Here is a 17,331-nt window from a genome sequence, read left to right as displayed (position 1 = left end):
GGGGCCCTTCCTCCCTCTTTAATCCAATAACAGTTTGACAACTCAACCTCGCCCCGTAACCAGCCCGTAATTGTCCGTTGATGTAGCAAAGCTCGTAATTATGCTCTATTACATCAATAGTAAGGCTGCATCAAGTGGATATAGTGCAACAACCAACCTAATGTATTCCATATATATGAGAGCAAACAATTGACAGAGAAGCAACTTGGAAAGGAAAACGGAGGGGTAAGAACATACAAACCTCTTCGGTGATGGTTTGGCAGTTATTTCTCGAACGGTGAAAAATAATGTTGCGCATGTGATCCAAGTTGTCGCGTGCAGCAACGAGACCAAACACTTGCAGTGGCCAGCGTAAGCACTCTTTGATTGCCGCGATCTTGACCGACATTATAGAGTCTCCATGGCCTTGGGGCTGTTATCAGGGGCAGGGTACGTGTAACGCATGGCGGGGATAGACGCTGCATTGATCCATTAATACCAAGTTAATGAAAGAATGAAATAAGATATTTTCGAAAAATATACTATCCTTGTTCCGTAATGTAGTGTCTATAGATTTTTTTTTTTAAATACAAACTTTGTGAAAAGCTATAGACAAATTGTGGAATGGAGGCAGGGAAGAGCAAGCTCTCACTCACTGGTTTGAAGGAAGGTACGGGAGCGACGGACGCCGCGGAAGGCGTAGAATGTGTCCCAGTAACGACGGAACTTGGAGGCGAACAGCTCTTCCTCTCACTGCGCCCACTCCGTCTCCTCCTCCTCCTCTGGCCGACTCGTCTCGCCCGCGGCTTCTCTCGCCTTGGCGGCAGCTCCTTCAGCCCTGATTCTGGCCGTCTCGGCGGCTTCCAAGGCGGCCATGGCAGCTTCTTCAGCCTCCGCGTCAGCTGCCCTCGTGGCCTGATAGGCGCTCGCCCTGGCCGTCTTGGCTGCTTCCGCGGCCTTGGCCTTGGCAGCCTTCGCCCTCGCCCTCGCCCTGGATCTCTTAGCCGTGGGCATCGTCACACGCAGCAGCTAGCTGCTTCTTGAAACGCCCCTGAAAGAAAAGCTGCTTCTTGACACGGAGCTAGTGATTCGCATGCCGGATCGTCGTCGGGCGAAAACAATAGTATAATCTGACGCTGTGCATGCATGTATTTATATAACGGCAGAAAATTCGGGGCCGCTTCTGGGCTTCGTTTTCAATCCGACTGGGAAGCCGAGCGCGTAAAGAAGTCGGGGTCCTACGGGCTAGGCAATTCAAAAAAAAACCTCGAACTGCCAAAAAAAGGAAGAGGAAACAAACTCGGAATTCCTAGGTCACGCCGCACTCCAGTGGAATGGCGTCTCCCATACATCCCCGATCGATCCCTGTGTAACAGAATAGGGCCTAATGAAACAATTACTTATCGAAACACAGCTACGACTCTCATGAGCTCGGGATCTGAACAACACTTTCGCATCAACACATGAATCATATACTTAAATAGGAGTAGTAGGTAAAGAAAAAAAATGGAAACATTCTGGTTGTTGTCTTCGACCATGACATAGTCGGTTTCGCCCTAATTGTCAATAAACCGAATAAGCATGTGGAGTTAGAACATTTGAGATCCAGCACCAGCATGAATCACGTACACCAAGCTTTAATCATCGGGTTGCACTGATTCGAAGAAAAAACAAAGGACGGCGGAAACCTTATATACGTACGGTTTGCCCCTAGCCGAAAAGTTTGTGCAACTGATAGAAGATATGCCCAAGTCCTTTGCTGACTATACATAAACCAGATTTACAATATTTAAATCATAGACATGTAGTAGTAATCGGCAGGAACTTGCAGGAGAACAACACAATGATTTAAGTGATACTAGGTTTACTGATATCTCATTTGAGCTATGAGATGGGAAAGTGCTTCAAAAGAAAAGAGAGAATGTGAATCTGAGAACGCATGGCAGATAAGTGTGGCATTGAGAATTAATGGGAAAACATATTCAAGAAGAAAGCTTATAGATTCTGGCATTCAATCTGTTCAATATATTTTCATATCAGTACTGATGCATCAGAATTCTCCAATGTCTTCATTAGGTAGGAGACCTGCATTCCAGAATTCAAGTAATAAAGTTAAAACAATAAAGGACAGGTTATAGGTATATGTACTTGATAGTCAAATTAAGGTAGAAAGCAGATTGCAAGCAATGGCTATCGGGACCGCACGTATAATTTAAAAATCTTTAGCAACGTAAATATAAATAAAAACCATGACAGTTGGAATGAAAGAACAAAATGGAGGCACAAAAATGAACCTAGCAAGGGAGAGACGATTCAGACCTGAAGAAGGGAGACGGGAGCTTGCCTAGAGCTTGGATATGGCCCTGACGATTCCAGTCATGGAGATTAGAGTGGTGTCACCATGCCAAATGGCCCAAAACCCAAGGCACAGGTGGCGTGGTCCCACCCAATGACACCCCATTCCTCTTCTTTCACTTCCTCCCTAGATGACGCCACCGTCGCGACCTCAGCAAGCGTCGTGCCACCTCCTCCACCAACCACCATGTCGCCTTCACTTCCCTTGCGCCTCAACATTCTCCTGACTCCTGAATGTTTGCATCTTTAATTGCCTGGTTGAAGCACATAAACAAAAAATCAGAGCCTTTAAACTGTCCAGCAGCACTAAGCAACAAACTCTAACTGCAACCAGAAACCGGAAAAGGAAATCAGACATAAAAGTAATAAACAGAAGCCAACTTTCCCAAGAAGCAAGTCAACAAGAATATGTCCAGCTGAGCATATGTCAATTGTTTTTGTATACTGTGTTGCCTCGAATTAAAGCTATAGCATGGTAACGATGTGAACAGCGTACAACTACATGTTTGCTTCATTTAACCTGATGAGTAGCGTGACAAAATTAGAACTGCGCATAAGATTGTAGAAAGAAACTAACATTGGCTGCTTAATTAGGCAAGTGTCTGCAGAAACAAATAAAAGTAATTACCACAGAACCTTTCACTGGATTTTGTTTAAATGCGTGCAATAAAAATAACTAAGCATACTGCACATATACACAAAAGAAAAACAGATGTAAGAGAATTGAGGGTAAATTCAAAAAGAGAAGTGCCATGTAAAATATATTTTCTCTGCATGAAACTTGCCCATGATCAAACAGATCAAAGGGAGTAGGAATTAAATTTGAATTCGCGCCACTCAAAACAGTACACCATTTCTTAGGGAACAAAGTGTAATTCAGTCAAGCCTATAGGCAAAACAGAATTGGAGATGACATAGCAGAAAGAGTTGCATAGCAAAAACTGTGAAGTGTTAGCACATGGATAAAATCAGACACCATTACACAACTATACTTTAATAGGCCAAAACAGAGATCACTGGAAGAGCAAATGAAAACTGCTAGACAGTGACAGCGAAGATCTAAACACACTATTGTAGGGAGAGCCTTATATCAACTTGAGTAGCACATCTACATACAACAAATATTAAGTACAGATTCAAGGACTGAACTCACACAAGTATGACAACTTCAAGAATGCATATATCTCCCTACAGAGAGAGACGCGCAAAGCAAACTGAGAATCAAGCCATACCAATCATGCAGAGCTGTTTAATTAATGGTTGCAAACAGTAGGTGAAAGACCAAAATAGGGCAGAATAAGGTTGAGCTTGAATATACATGCTTCTACGAGGCAGAGCAGGTAAAGAACTATTTGTTGATCACTTCCCTTCAGAACTAGAATAGTGGAGTAGCATTACACATATCATTTGCCTATAAAGGGATTCAATACTGCATTAGAAATTTCACGAGTTAACAGCATGCAACAGAGAGAGGCATTTTTTATGGTTCTCTTGGGAGAAAGAACAAAGTACTCACAAAAGCATCAACAGTAACTTATTTTTATATCAGTGAATATTTAAATCCATAGATCTCCTTGGCATTTTACCACAATGCGGGAGGAAAACCATTGTAACTGACAGCACAGCTACGAACGAATTTCGAAATAAACAGAGTACCAAAAGAGTGCCAGGTAAGAATCATGGGATCATTTATCACCTTCGAAGATAAACCAATCAAGACCACATTTTCCACATGTACAGGATCTTGAATCTAACAGCAGGCAATAAGGCAGTCCAATTTTGCCTTGGCGAAGTTCAAATTTTGCAGTGGACTATGGTATCAAGGCTGAATGTGCAGAAGATAAGAACGAAACAACACATTACCTTGAGGAAGTCGCCGGTTACATGGGCAACGACGTCCTCCTCGAGCGAGCACTTCTTTTTGCGGAGAGCTTGCCTGATAGCGAAGAGCTTCCCAGACCCATGCGCTGACCTTGATTGGCCGGAACTGGTTCTGAACACTTCTAACTAAAATATAAATTGTCGACAAAGAATATGAACAGAAAATCAAGAAATATGTAGCTATTTTGTATGTGAATATTTTTTTAGGTGGTTAAGGATTAAACCGATGCTTTGCTTGCAGATGGTATGCAACTGACATCAATGTGCCCGTTGCAGGTAAACAGATTCGCTAGAACACAATAAAAGGATATAACATATATAAGGGGATAGAACTGAGACATGCATTGAAAAGAACAAGATCCAATGGAAACCATTTCCCCCTGCCAGCGCTCTAATTTTTTTCTCAACTGTTTCCTCTACTCTTACAGTACTTGCTGAGGATCCTAGTAGAATTTACTGGGATCCCTAAATAAGTGAGCGGAAGAATGGCAACTTTGCAAGTAAAAATATCTTTATAATGACTGTTTATCAACAGATTGGCCAAAACAAAAAACTTCACTTTTGTGGAAGTTGTTCTAAGGCCAGACAGTTGTTCAAACAGAGAGCTGTCTCTTCTCAAGAGTGTAACCAAATGAGCATCATCTTTATGAAGGCTTAATGGTAAGGTTGGTGCTGTTCTACGGGATCACAATGGTAAATTCTTGCCGCAGCGAATGAAAGACTGAACTTTTGTTATGACTCGTTTTCTGCTGAAGCAACTGCCGTGAGATTTGGGCTAAATTTGGCACAAACTGTGGGATGTAGCAAAATGGAGATGGTCTCCGATAACGAAGAGGTTGTCAATGCTCTGAAGGAGGGAGGTTCCAGCCCAGTGGCAAGTGCCATTCTCGATGATTGTTATTACATGTCTTACGATTTTAATGACGTTTTGTTTGATTCTGTAATGGAGATAGTAATCAGGTGGCCCATGAACTGCCAAGTTGGCTAAATTCTCTCCTCCTAGTATCTGGATGGATTCGCCTTCAGAGGTGATGTTACCCTTCCTTGTAAACAATGCAGTTTTGATTGAATAAAGGAGATCTTTTATCAAAAAAAAATGAGCATCATCTTTATGAAGGCTTGACAACAACAGACATCATTGTACAGAGGTACTTGGAGTGAAGAATTGTTTTTGTTCTCTCTGCAAAAACAAATAAGCAGTAGGATAAAGAGTTAATTGGCCTTGCTCAAACGTGGCTGACATTGTGATGCATGCATATGAATTTTACTCTGATGCTGGCAGCAGAAAGTACGTGGCTGACATTGTGATGCATGCATATGAATTTTACTCTGATGCTGGCAGCAAAAAGTCACGAAAATAGGAGTAAGTTTCAACTGTGTCACGAACAATGAGAAAAAGTAGTGTGCTCAAGTGAAAACCAGCAAGCAGAAAACATGACGTGTTAGAAATGATAGGGGCATATATTTAGAACTTTAGTCTTCGAAATATGCAAAACCGCTAGCTGGAAGTATATAGCAATAAGTCAACACCACTACTGGAGACGACAGACGCCAAAAGGGCATGGATAAAAACTCGCAGTGAAATCGAAACTACTACTACTGCTAGGAGGAACCGAAATCTAGCCTTCAGTTGACACGCTGCCTCTTCTGGGGAACACCCTTGGACTGCTGGGGATTCAACTGCCGTTTTGCTTTCTCCCTCCGCCGCTGCCTCTCGTCTTCGCTGTCGGATTCGCTGCCCATCTCCATGTCGGCATCCCTCGCCTTGCGCTCCATCTCGTCCCATGACTCGGCAGCGTCGTCGTCGTCGTCGTCGTCATCTGAGCCAGCCGAGATAGCCTCATCCTCGCCAGAATCCACCACTGATTCGCTGTCGCTGTCTTCATCATCCGAATCAGAGGCTGACTCCGCTTCAGAAGGTTCGTACTTGTCATCGTCTGTCTCAGAATCCTCTGAATCTGAGTCAGTAGCATCTGGATTCAAGAATTCCCACCTGTCATTTGTGTCACAACCTGGCTCGTCGAGCTTCTTGAGGACCATTCGCCAGTTGAGGTTCAGCTTTGATTCATAGTACTTCAAGTTGCTGTCATTAAGCCAATCTTTGATCTTGTCAAGAGATGCCATTGGAATGACCTCTATGCGGACAACATCTCGCTTTAAATCTTGAAATACAAACACCATGTCGAAGGATTTCTGCCCCAGGGCCACCCTTTCCAAGCATACTATCTCGACCTCCCTCAACGAAGTCACAAGAAACGGTGACTCAACAAGCTGTACCAGGCAACTAGGAGTAGGAACTATAAAACAAGTTGTTCTGCCATGGACTCCATTGAAGCCAAGCTTCTGTGATGGCCTTTCAAAATGTAAGCCGAGCTGCTGAAATCTTGGCTGCGACCAAACGGAAACAACCCTTTTCACAAACAGCTCAAACTGTCCATTTATTTTCTTCCTTCGTGCCCTATCACGCTGCTCTTCCTCAATCTCATCAGGGTCCCGTGCTGAATGGCGCTTAAGACCAACCGCGTCCACAACATCCATCACTTCAGTGTAGAACTGCACATCTCTAGTCTTCTTGTTGCCCACCATGATTTCATTGTACAGATGGAAGTGGAGCAGCGTTATCATGTCTCTCTCAGCTGGCTGGAAGAAGGCATGTTTTATGTTGCTGAACATAATATCCACCTTTTCAGTTTTCGATGCAGAATATTGAAAACCATTGACATGGGCCACCAAAGTTCCAGCGACCTTCCGCCCACGGCCACCAAACGATGGCCGTATCCACAAATCAGGAAACTGAATCCTATCCCTGCTCATTCCGTCACATAGTTGAAGCCTTTCCTGACTAACCAAGCTCGCTCTCCTAGCTCTTTCGGTGACTCCTTTTTGAACAGTCTTCACCGATTTAATAACCTCTTCAGCATGACTTCTGTTTTTTGAGAGGAAGGTGACTGCTTTCAAAAAAATAAGGTTCTGCAAGCGGGGATCTTGAAGACCAGAAGCAGTGCCAGGGACATTAAATGTAATGCTGACATAAACTCCACTGCTGCTTTCCCCACGAATTTCTGCTTTTTTTATGGTACAAACATGAAAGGGAACAGTAACTCCATATATTGGTAACAGGATAGCCTCATTCTGTTTGTCCACCTGAATAATGTCCAGTCGATTGGAAACAGGCACATCATTTGCATTCTTATATGCAACCAGTTCATCCATAGCTCTGGAACGACCAAGCCCCTCCAACAACTTATGATCAGCAACGTCACTTCTCACTGCTGCCTCACTTGTTTTCTTCTTTAAGATTTCTGACTGAAGCTGTTTCCTAAGTTCCTCCTTAGGTGTCCTGCTATGGGATCGCAGATTTTCTCTCAATGGATTTAGCACTGGTTTAACCGGGACCATAACGTTTGCTTTCGGAGCTTGTTTCACAGCAGGTAATCCTGCATTTTCCTCATCAAATAAGTAGAAGGCATCGCTGTCAGCCTTGGAGATAAAAGATGTCAAGACTTTTGGATTTTCCTTGCAGACCAGAACAGTGTCAGCCAGCCATAGGGAGAATTCCTTGGTCTTCTCATTGTTGGTCTTGTCTATAAGGTTTTGAAACCCAAGTGAAACATTGAAAATCATCCCTTCCTTTAGCGTCCGGCCATTTTTCTCACTCAAGGACAGCCAAGATTCACGGAACTCGATGCCAATTCCTGTTCCAGCTGACTTGGTAAGGAAAGGAAGAAGTTCAGGAGCTTGGTCCCTGATCACAGTAACTGCAGCCTGATAACTGGAACAACACTTGCTACCTGGTGTCAAAGCAGCAATAGCAGCATCATGCGCCTGACGGAGGACTTTATATGCATTGCATTTTTCTGCATTACAATCAATCAGGAAGGTTCTTGCGACATTTGAGCAGTAGCCACTGTACTTGGCTCCCAGAGCACAGATGATGACGCTTCCAGAATCATAGTGCAGATCATCATCGTTGCTAGAAGCAGATGGCCTAAGGTCATACTTGCCTCCACTTTGAAAAACAGGTGGGTAGCATATGTCAACATTATCTGCCTTCAGTTTAACATCTACATTTATTGGGGAAAGTAGTATCTTCTCTGTCAGAACCATCAGCTTTGAATGTGCTATCTTCTTTTCATCCTCTATGATCTTCTCCACCTTAGAAACTACATACTTCCGCATAACCGAAGCAGCCAAAAATGCAGCCTTCTTCACATACATAATCTCGGTGGCATCTTTCACAGCAAGAAGTTCAGAGATGCCACTTGACACATCAAAAAGCTTTAACCTCGATCTGTGCAGCTTTTCAGACCATGCTTCAAGAAACTTGCCTTCAGGCTTCTCTCTTGCTAAGTGACCAATAACAACATTGTTTGATTCAGAATGCGCACATACAGCACGTATGATCTCATCCATTAAGGCAGATCCATCATCGCCCTTTTTCAGTATATGCAACACGATATCAACACCGGCTTCTTTAGAAACAAGCATCTTCGAAGGTTTAAGCACATCACTGTCCTTCTGGCTGCACAGGAAATGAATCTGCCTACTGAGAAAGACCATTATAGTTTCTAGGAACTGATGACCAAAAAACCACGTGCTCAAGGCTAATGATTTCTGATATCGAATGTCTTCAGAGGGTGGAGGAGTAGCAACAGCAATTGCACACGAAGATCCCCATATCTCAGTCTCATCCTCCTTCCAGTGCCGATAAAACTTCCTCATACATTTGATGAAGTTTTCTGGACTGACTGCAGGAGAAGACCCAGTAACAGAAGCCGGTGTTCTATCCAATGCTTCAATAATAGCCATTTAATAACCAAAATACCTTCAAAAACAAGATGTGAGTACAGTATGAACCAAAAAATCATTAAGAACGAGCAGGTTAGTAAGCTACGAGAACAGTACACAATATATGGAAATTTGCAAGCATACAATGTCAATCAGCATTCTTAGTCATCTACTTGTATTTTGTTCTAGCAGTTTAAATTTCCGACAACTTTATCATCCAATTGGTACAAAGCTGGGCTATGCTACAGTAAGACCATCTTACTATGATTATGCCATAGAAAAGGAAGCAACAAGTAGATTTTCAATCAGCATTCTTAGTCATCAACTTGTATTTTGTTCTAGTAGCAGTTTAAATTTCCGACAACGTTGTCAACCAATAGGTACAAAGCTGGGCTATGCTGCATTTTTTAAATTGCTATAAGTATTTATATAACTCAATGGAAGATCCTAAGCATTCAGTACGAAATCAAATTCATAATAAGCACTGAACATTAACTAGAGCTAGCTACAGAAACATATCATGATAGATTTAGATGGAATAAATTTTTGTTGTTTCTAAGTATCTTAATCATAGGTTTTCACAAACGTTTTAGATTTCTTGACATACCACAGGTACCAATTTGTTGTGATTATTTTACAGATCTCAACTCAAATTGACTATCGGATTAATTTTGACAATGAATAGATTAATCAACTGCTAGAGATAAGCTTTCACAGTTTTCCTAAATTAAGATTGAAGATTATAATCGACAGATTAGTTTAGTCTAGGTATTCTCAGATTCGTTTGGTCTCAAGCCAACTCCAATTTCTTGTTAAACAATATCAGATTAGATGCAGATTACAGTGTTCTTTCTTCAAATCTAAACAATTTGGTTTGCAACGGAAAAGTGAACCACCTAATTCATAAATTATAGCAGCAAGTATGTGGAATCAGAAAGAAAATTCAGATGGAATCAATTTTTGTTTTTTAGATTTCTTGACATACCACAGGTACCAAATTTGTTGTGATTGTTCTACAGATCGCAAGTCTAATTGGTTATTCGGATTAATTTCGGCAAAGAACAGATCAATCAAGTGCTGGAAGATATGATTCTTTCAACGTTTCCTTAATTTAGATTGAAGATTATATCGGCGTATAACAGATTAGTTTAGTTTAGCTATTTTTTTAGATTCGTTTAGTCTCGAGCCAACTCGAGATCTCTTGTTATGCTATTTTTACACCGGAATTTGCAAGCATCGAGGCGCCAATTCGATAAGAACAATCCCAAACTCATGAACAGCAATGAAGAATCGACATGATCAAGCACGAGAAACGCAGAAGAAATTTACCTACGACAATCGCTCGAGTCGTTCGCCGATTCAGGGACCTCCGGCAGCCAATGCCAGCGGGGAAAGCCGCCAACGAAAACCTCCGATCTCGGCGCTTCTGGGGAACCGCACCGCCTCTTCGCATAACCGCAGCAACTGGCTCGATCGCAATAGGGGAAGCGCCTGGGCGCGGGCGGGCGCGCGTCCAGGGGCTTATATAGGCCCCCGCCCGCACCGACCAGGATACGGGCGCGCCCGAGGCGGCGCGTGGTGGGCCCGGTCGGGCCGTCAAGGCGGGCGACGGAGCGGACCCCGGCCGAGGCGCGTGAGCCGGCGGCGTGGGCGCGCGCGGTGGGGATTGGGTTTTCGGGCCGCGTTCCGGCGGTCGGCGTCGGCGTCGGCATGGCGGCGGGTAGGGCGGGTTGCCGGAGTGGAGGCGCCGGGGCGAGGGAGGAGAGCCGTGCGGGAGGAGGGAAGGGTAGTCCTGCATCAGCGGAGTTTCGTTTCGGTTCAGTTTTTCCCTCGTTCTAGTCGGCATCGGGTCGGTGGGTGTTCTTTGTCCAAACCTGGCCAGATGGGCTGGCCCGGCACGGCACGGCCCGGCCTGGATTATACAAGCCAGGCACGGCATGCTAACTACACAGCGTGTCGGGCCGGCATGCGTGCTGTCCTCCCTGGCCCAGGCACAACGCTACTATTAAACGGGCCGGCGCATGTTTAGCTGTCGGCCCACCTATGATTCAGCCTATTGGGCTGCCTATTGACCTATCTTTATCTTTATCTTTACCTAATAATAATAAAATAAAGCGGCTATCACTTCTTACCACCGTAATTTCGTCCGTCCGTTCGCCTCATCTATTTTTTTCTATCTGAGGTGGTATTAATCTTAGTCCGTCCTTCACGTTCATCCCCCACATATCCCCGCATGGGTTGCAGTTTTGACTTTCGTGCGTGGGCCGAGCTGGGCCAGTTGTGCACCTTTTGTTTCCGTTGATTTCCATTAGTCCCGCCTCGCATGCGAAAGAAAGGATCTATTTGCTTATCAGTATTAATAAATAGTACCACATCGCTCCTGTTCCACCAATTTATTAACGCCTATAATCTGAAGTCACTAAGCCGCCTCAAGAATCAATATTGACCTGAAGGAAAAATAAGATTTGTGCCCAATGGAATTGGAAGAGAAAGCCGAAACGAAGCTACAAGGAGGACGGACATGACGGAGATCATGGGGGAAGTTATATATAAATCAAGGGAAGAGATCGGATAGGGATTGAAAGAATAAAAGGAAAATCGTACGTGGGATTGAAAGCAAGCCGCCCTGACCTGCCTTCGCTGGATCCTCGGCCGTTGCCACACCGTCAAGACGTCGTCGCTGCATCACCGGCCGTTGCCGCATCATCGGTTGCCGTCTCTAGCTGCGGCGCCGCTTCCTAGAAGCACCAGCAGTCCCTCCCCCGGTAGAACACACGACGGCGCCGTCGACGCAGCAGCAGTGCAAAAGTAGCATCACGGATCTTGCTGCCGGCCGCCCCTCGATGAGGTATGAGCATGGCACCCAATACAGATGGCTGCTGCGTGCCGGAGGAGTAACCGTGTGCCGTGCCAGGAGCGAAGCTGGGTTGGAGGAGGAGGAGGGAGATGTGGCCGGTGACGAGATTGCGAGGTGAAGATGCCCATGGTTGCGGAGAAGAAGGGTGAGAAGAAACAAGGGAAGGAGATGGGAAGGGATAAGGTTCCATCGCGCTGTGCGTGTGGGGCGGCTGATGCAGCGACATGTATTTTTTTTACATGTATTTTTTTCCTAATAATAATAATTCATTTGTTTTGGCTAAGGACATGTATTTTTTTCTCTTGTCATTCACAAGCATAATAATGTAAGTAGTATGTGCGTTACAATTATAATTGTTAATGTCAAAATACCTCATAAACTGTTAGATTATTATTTAACAATTGTACATCAACAAGAGTGTCGAGACGGTCGAAATCTGCACGCATCAAACACACAATGTAATAAGTGATCAATATATAGTTTTGTTACCCGTTGCAACGCACAGGCCCTTTTACTAGTAAAAATAAAAAATAAAAAATAAATGGGTCGTGTCGTGCTGGCATGCGTGCCTAGGCACGGCCATCGGCGGGCCACGAGTCGGGCACGGCCCGATTAACCATGTGTCGGGCCAGGCACGCGTGCTAACGGGCCGGCCTGCCAGGCACGGCCTAGTTGGCTAGGTTTGTTCTTGTCTTTTTTTATCACATACGACCCCAAATGAAACTTTCTTTACAAGACTCGAAAGAAAGAAAATAACAAGCTAGTCCCTGACTTTTGCAAAGAGGACCCTATGTTGAAATATAAGATTACTACTGGTTGTAGGTCTAAAAAAGCAACCTCTGGTCACATACACCTGGCTGGGGACGAAATCACTTGGGACAGCTAGCCAGCCACCTCCAACTCCATAAGAAACTAGGGGAAGTAATATTGGACACCGAGCACATATTGCATTGCCTCCCATTAGGGCTCTGGACCGGGTTGAATAAAGGGAGTCGGCGTCGATTTTCCAGTGGATGATGGTCCAATAGGTCGCCCTAGGGCGAACAACTACAAACACAATGAGGTTTGAGGAGCGGTTATCGACCGTTGCAGACCGGAGGCCACGGTAGGTGACATAGCTTCTCCACGGTCGCCAATGTAGGTGAGCTCCTTTCCAATCGCCAGGATCTCGAGCTCCACTTCTCCCTGTCTCTGCTTCCACCCACCATGGTGGTCGCCACAATCATAGGACCATGCGAGCTTATGGGGGGATGCGTCGGTTATGCCTCTCTTGTATGCCAACTCCCCAATGGGTAGCAAGAATAGCAATGCAACAACCTCTAGCCACTCCATGTGGCTCGCACCCTATTGGCATCACCTGAGATATGAGTTTTTTTTTGTTTAGTCCATTTTGTTACATATATTTTATAGGGAAACAATCAATGATTGAAATTATGTTGGTAGTAGTTTAAGGTAGGAGATGATCATGTATAACTAAATAGAGGATCACCACTAACCTTTTCCTCTTAAGTTGCATATGGCAAAGCAATTATGCTACTTATATTGAAATAAGTATGTTACAACTATGCAATATTCAAAAACAACAAATCATATCTATTTTCGGTTTTAATTCTCATATTATGTTTTTTCCAAACATTCATGTTTAATATCACTTGAATATAGTGCAACCAGTTATCGCAATGACATGCAAGGTATAATCTACGCCTACATCTCGGATAATAAACACAAATTGGTAGTTTCCATTGTAAAAGTACACCCATTATTTCAAAAGCAGTTAAGTTATTGCATACTCAAACAAACTTTGTTCAATGGAAGACAAACTACTACAGCGGGAATTTGTAAAAATGACATTTGTGTTGGTCTTATTGTGATCTTTCATCAAAGTTGTGATCACTTTATGGGGCTGTTTGAATGGGAGCCCAGAGCTGCCCTGCCAATTTTTTGGTCGTTGACTGATGGGTCGAGAGGTGTTTGGATCACAACCAATTTTCTGGATCCCTGCCAATTATTTGGTCACCCTTTTAGTTCTGCATCAACATGTGGGCAAGTCCCTGGCGGCCAAATCCAACGCCAAAATTTTGGCAAGCCCTCGTTTTGGTAGGGCTCGCATGGGCACTGTCGGATGTGGGGTTCTGGCAAACCCTTAAGGTTCGAACACTAGGGTACGCGCGAAGTCTTTCCCTCCTACCGATCTATGCCATAGCTCGCTAAGATTCGCGGATGAACTCGACGAACTCGCAACACAGAAAGACACGGGGTTTATACTGGTTCGGGCCACCGTTGTGGTGTAATACCCTACTCCAGTGTGGTGGTGGATGGATTGCCTCTCGGGCTGATGATGAATAGTACAAGGGGAAGAACAGCCTCCTGAGGTTGAGGTGTTCTTGTGCTTGGTGTCTTGGTGGGTGAGAGCTAGGTGAACTGCTCCATCAGATCAGATAAAGCTGAGATGAGATGCCCCTACCGTGGTGGCTAACTTCTACTTATATAGGCCCTGGTCCTCTTCCCAAATATTGAGCGGGAAGGGAGCCAACAACGGCGGGCAAATTTGAAGGGGGACAGCCAGTACAAGCTATCCTAACAAAAGCGGTATTCGCCTACGAAAAGCTCTGGTGGCGATGCCGTCTTGGGCTCCACGATGACCTCCGCCTTGCCGTCCTCCTGGTCTTGGTCTTGTTGCACCGATATAGCAACCTTTGCCTGATGCCTCGGTACTCCTCGCCTGCGCTGGCCTCCTTAGCACCAAAGAGGAAACAAGGACGCTGCGCGCGCTGGCGCCTGCCTGGCGCCCGCCTGGTGTCGATCGTCATGGCTCACGTCATGAGAGCCTCGTGAGGTTTGCCCCGCCTTGATATCTCCGCTCCTCGTGAGTCTGCCTGACTTGGCCACTCCTGAGGAGGTCTTGCGTCGTCCGCATCGCGAGGCTTGGCCCCTCGCGAGGGTCTTGGATGCCTTGTTGATGAAGATGGGTCGTACGTCCTACTGGCTTAGCCACGCCGCGGGCCGCAGGCAGGCAAGTCTGGGGACCCCCGTTCCCAGAACGCCGACAGTAGCCCCCGGGCCCAAGGTGCGCTCGGGCTTGGCTTCGCGGCGAAGCCAAGGGTCAAGTACGGAGCACCACGGCCCCAAAAGCCTGCGGCCTTGGTTGACGCGTGGCGGTTGATTGGACGTGGGCGTCTCCGCTTCCCCACGTTGCTCGGCAACTGCACGACTTGACAAGTCCCTGCGACATGCAAGGAAAACCATCATTACCTGCGATCGTGGGAGGCGTTGGTTGGCCTTCTTTCGTTATAAATGGGGAGGGGGCGGAGCCCCCGTCGCCCATCTCTTCCTTGCTTGCTTGCTTCTTCCTCCTCACTCCACTGCTAACAACAATGGCGCCTATCAGAAGGTTTTCTGCCGAAGAGAAGGGAAAGGCTCCCCGGGATGACCCGGGGCCACTTCCGCCGAAGAAGAGGTCGGTCCACCGTCGTGATGCAGCAGCGATGCAGGTGGTGACGAGGCCTTGGTGCGAGCGGCCTCCTCCGGGGTATCCGCTACCCTTGTACGCCCGAGCCGAGGGCTTGGGTGGACGGAGCGACGAGCAGCGCCGCCCACGCCGCGTCCGGGGTCGCCGTGCCTCAGCGACGCACGCCGTCGCCCCCGGAATCCATGCCACGGACTCCTCGCGCAAGCTGGTGCTGTGGGCGCCGATGCCTCCAAGCTCCTGGATCCGCTTCCCGCGGTTCTTCTCTAACGTGATGCCGCCGAGAGGGCCTCTCGAGCTCTAGTTGCAGCACGTCGACTGCAGCGCTCCGGCGACCGGAGCAGAGATCGAAGCGGTCCCCGCCGGCAAGATCTTCATGACTCGCGGCTGGGGCGAGATCGCGCGGGTTTGCCGCGCGAGGGGTGCCCTCGCGATCCACTTTGAGTTCGACGGCGTCTCCACGCTCTTCTTCAAGGTCTTCGATGCTGAGGGCCGCCGCCTGGAGTGCTGCCCCGGAGAGGAGCACCAAGCTGACGCGCGCCCCGCTCGCGGCTACTCCAGCAGCAGCAGCCCTTAGGAGTCCAGCAGCTCTCCTGAGCTCTATGAGACTCCGGAGACGAGCGATGACAGCTACGTGCCCCCGAGCTCTCGCCGCGCTCGGAGCAGGGCCGCAGCGTCCAGCCGTCGCCGCCGCTGATCTGGATGGGGTTGGCGCCGGCCTCCCGTGGCCCACTGTTGATGATGGCGTCTGCCACGGGAGGGTGTAGATCGGATCCTCCTTAGTTTTAGCTTTTGTTCCCTGCGAAGAATCATGAATTACCCCGTGGGGGCATGTAAGGGTCTGTAACGTCTTTTGTGCCTATCTTCCCTGTTATGAGAATTTGGTGAACGCATGTCCCGTTATGGCTCGGTCCCCCCTCTCTTTCCTCGCGATAGCTTGTTGCTCTACGCCGACAGGTCCCGGTCCCCAGGCAGGCTATAGCCGTCGCTGGTATGCCAGGTCGCGTGCCGTGGTCAAGGCCAGGAGGTGTGCGGCCCGAGGTCCAGTAAGAGCCCCTGAGGCGCGATGCTCAGGAGGTCCCCCTTAGCGCTCAAGCAGCCATGGTAAGGCGAGAAAGGGAGTCGACGTGGCCACAACGGGGTTGCGGCAAGGGGTGAGTGACCATTAGGCCCAAACATTTAGTCGATCCGAGGGCGGGACTTATCTTGTTGGTTTCGTGGCGATTCCTGATGGTGCGCTAGGCCTGCGCGCCAACTTGTGCGGCATAGCCAGGCCGGCCCATACGAGTTTCCCTCCCCCCATGCTCTCCTTAGTGCTCTACGTCCTCAGGTCCTGGCCCTCGAGCGAGCTCAGCCGCCGCTGGTATGCCAGGTCGCGATGCCATGGTCAAGGCCAGGGGGTGAGGGCTGGAGAGCCAGTAAGAGCTCCTGAGTCGCGATGCTCAGGAGCCCCCCTTTTAACACGCAAGTGAATTGCACGAGAGAAAAATAGACTCGCGGTGCCGCCTGCTATCCTTCCCCTGGGATCCCTGCGAACAGGCACAAGCAGAAACATGGTTTGCCGTTACAGCTGTCAGCCTGCCGCTGGTTGCTCTGGATGAAGTGAAGGCACTGAGGGCCTGGTGAGGTGACGTGCGCGGGGCGTGCCGCAAGCCAGAGCTCGACCGCTCAGATTTATCGACGTGGCAGGGACAGACCCATGCACCAGCGCCGTGCCTGTGAGAAGGCCCCGTGGGAGGCGATGATCGAGCAGGCGATAGCCGTGGGCAGGTTAAGCATGGAAAGCAACTCAACTTAGCTAAATGCAAGAAGATACATGCCACTGGGTCCGGCCCGAGCGGCTTGGGGATGATGCAGCCCGAGGGGCGCCCCAGCAAGGTAAGCTAAAGACATAAGCAAAAGGGATACATGCCGCAGGGACGGACCCACGCGGCCTGGGAATAATGCAGCCCGAGGGGCGCTCCTAGCTAAACGAGCTTGGAAGATGTCACTTGGTTCTGTAGAC

General features: G+C 47.4%; 1 protein-coding gene and 1 pseudogene across 2 annotated transcripts; both read right to left on the bottom strand.

Moving 5' to 3' along the window:
• The window catches only part of LOC123170975 (uncharacterized), a 16,676-nt pseudogene extending 15,683 nt beyond the window's left edge, over positions 1-993 (bottom strand).
• A 4,646-nt stretch (positions 994-5,639) lies between these two features.
• On the bottom strand, positions 5,640-12,050 carry LOC123169008 (FACT complex subunit SPT16). 2 transcript variants are annotated; one of them, XM_044586871.1, is made up of 2 exons: positions 11,635-12,050; positions 5,640-9,040 (listed from the first exon to the last, which is right to left on the bottom strand). In XM_044586871.1, the coding sequence occupies exon 2, from the start codon at positions 9,022-9,024 to the stop codon at positions 5,842-5,844; it is 3,183 nt and encodes a 1,060-aa protein (XP_044442806.1). In that variant the 5' UTR covers positions 9,025-9,040; positions 11,635-12,050; the 3' UTR covers positions 5,640-5,841. The 2 variants fall into 2 exon arrangements, with proteins under 2 accessions (XP_044442806.1, XP_044442805.1); XM_044586870.1 differs by having other exon boundaries at positions 10,333-12,048.
• Positions 12,051-17,331: the final 5,281 nt, after the last annotated feature.

This window comes from Triticum aestivum, chromosome 7D (genome assembly GCF_018294505.1).
Source record: "Triticum aestivum cultivar Chinese Spring chromosome 7D, IWGSC CS RefSeq v2.1, whole genome shotgun sequence".
In the NCBI taxonomy this organism is placed as follows: domain Eukaryota; kingdom Viridiplantae; phylum Streptophyta; class Magnoliopsida; order Poales; family Poaceae; genus Triticum; species Triticum aestivum.
Note: the sequence above shows the minus strand (reverse complement) of the source record. Positions and strands in the feature narration are given on the sequence as shown.

Bases quoted from the DNA above. Each gene is read 5' to 3' on its own strand.
- LOC123169008 (XM_044586871.1), bottom strand. From the start codon at position 9,024: ATGGCTATTATTGAAGCATTGGATAGAACACCGGCTTCTGTTACTGGG.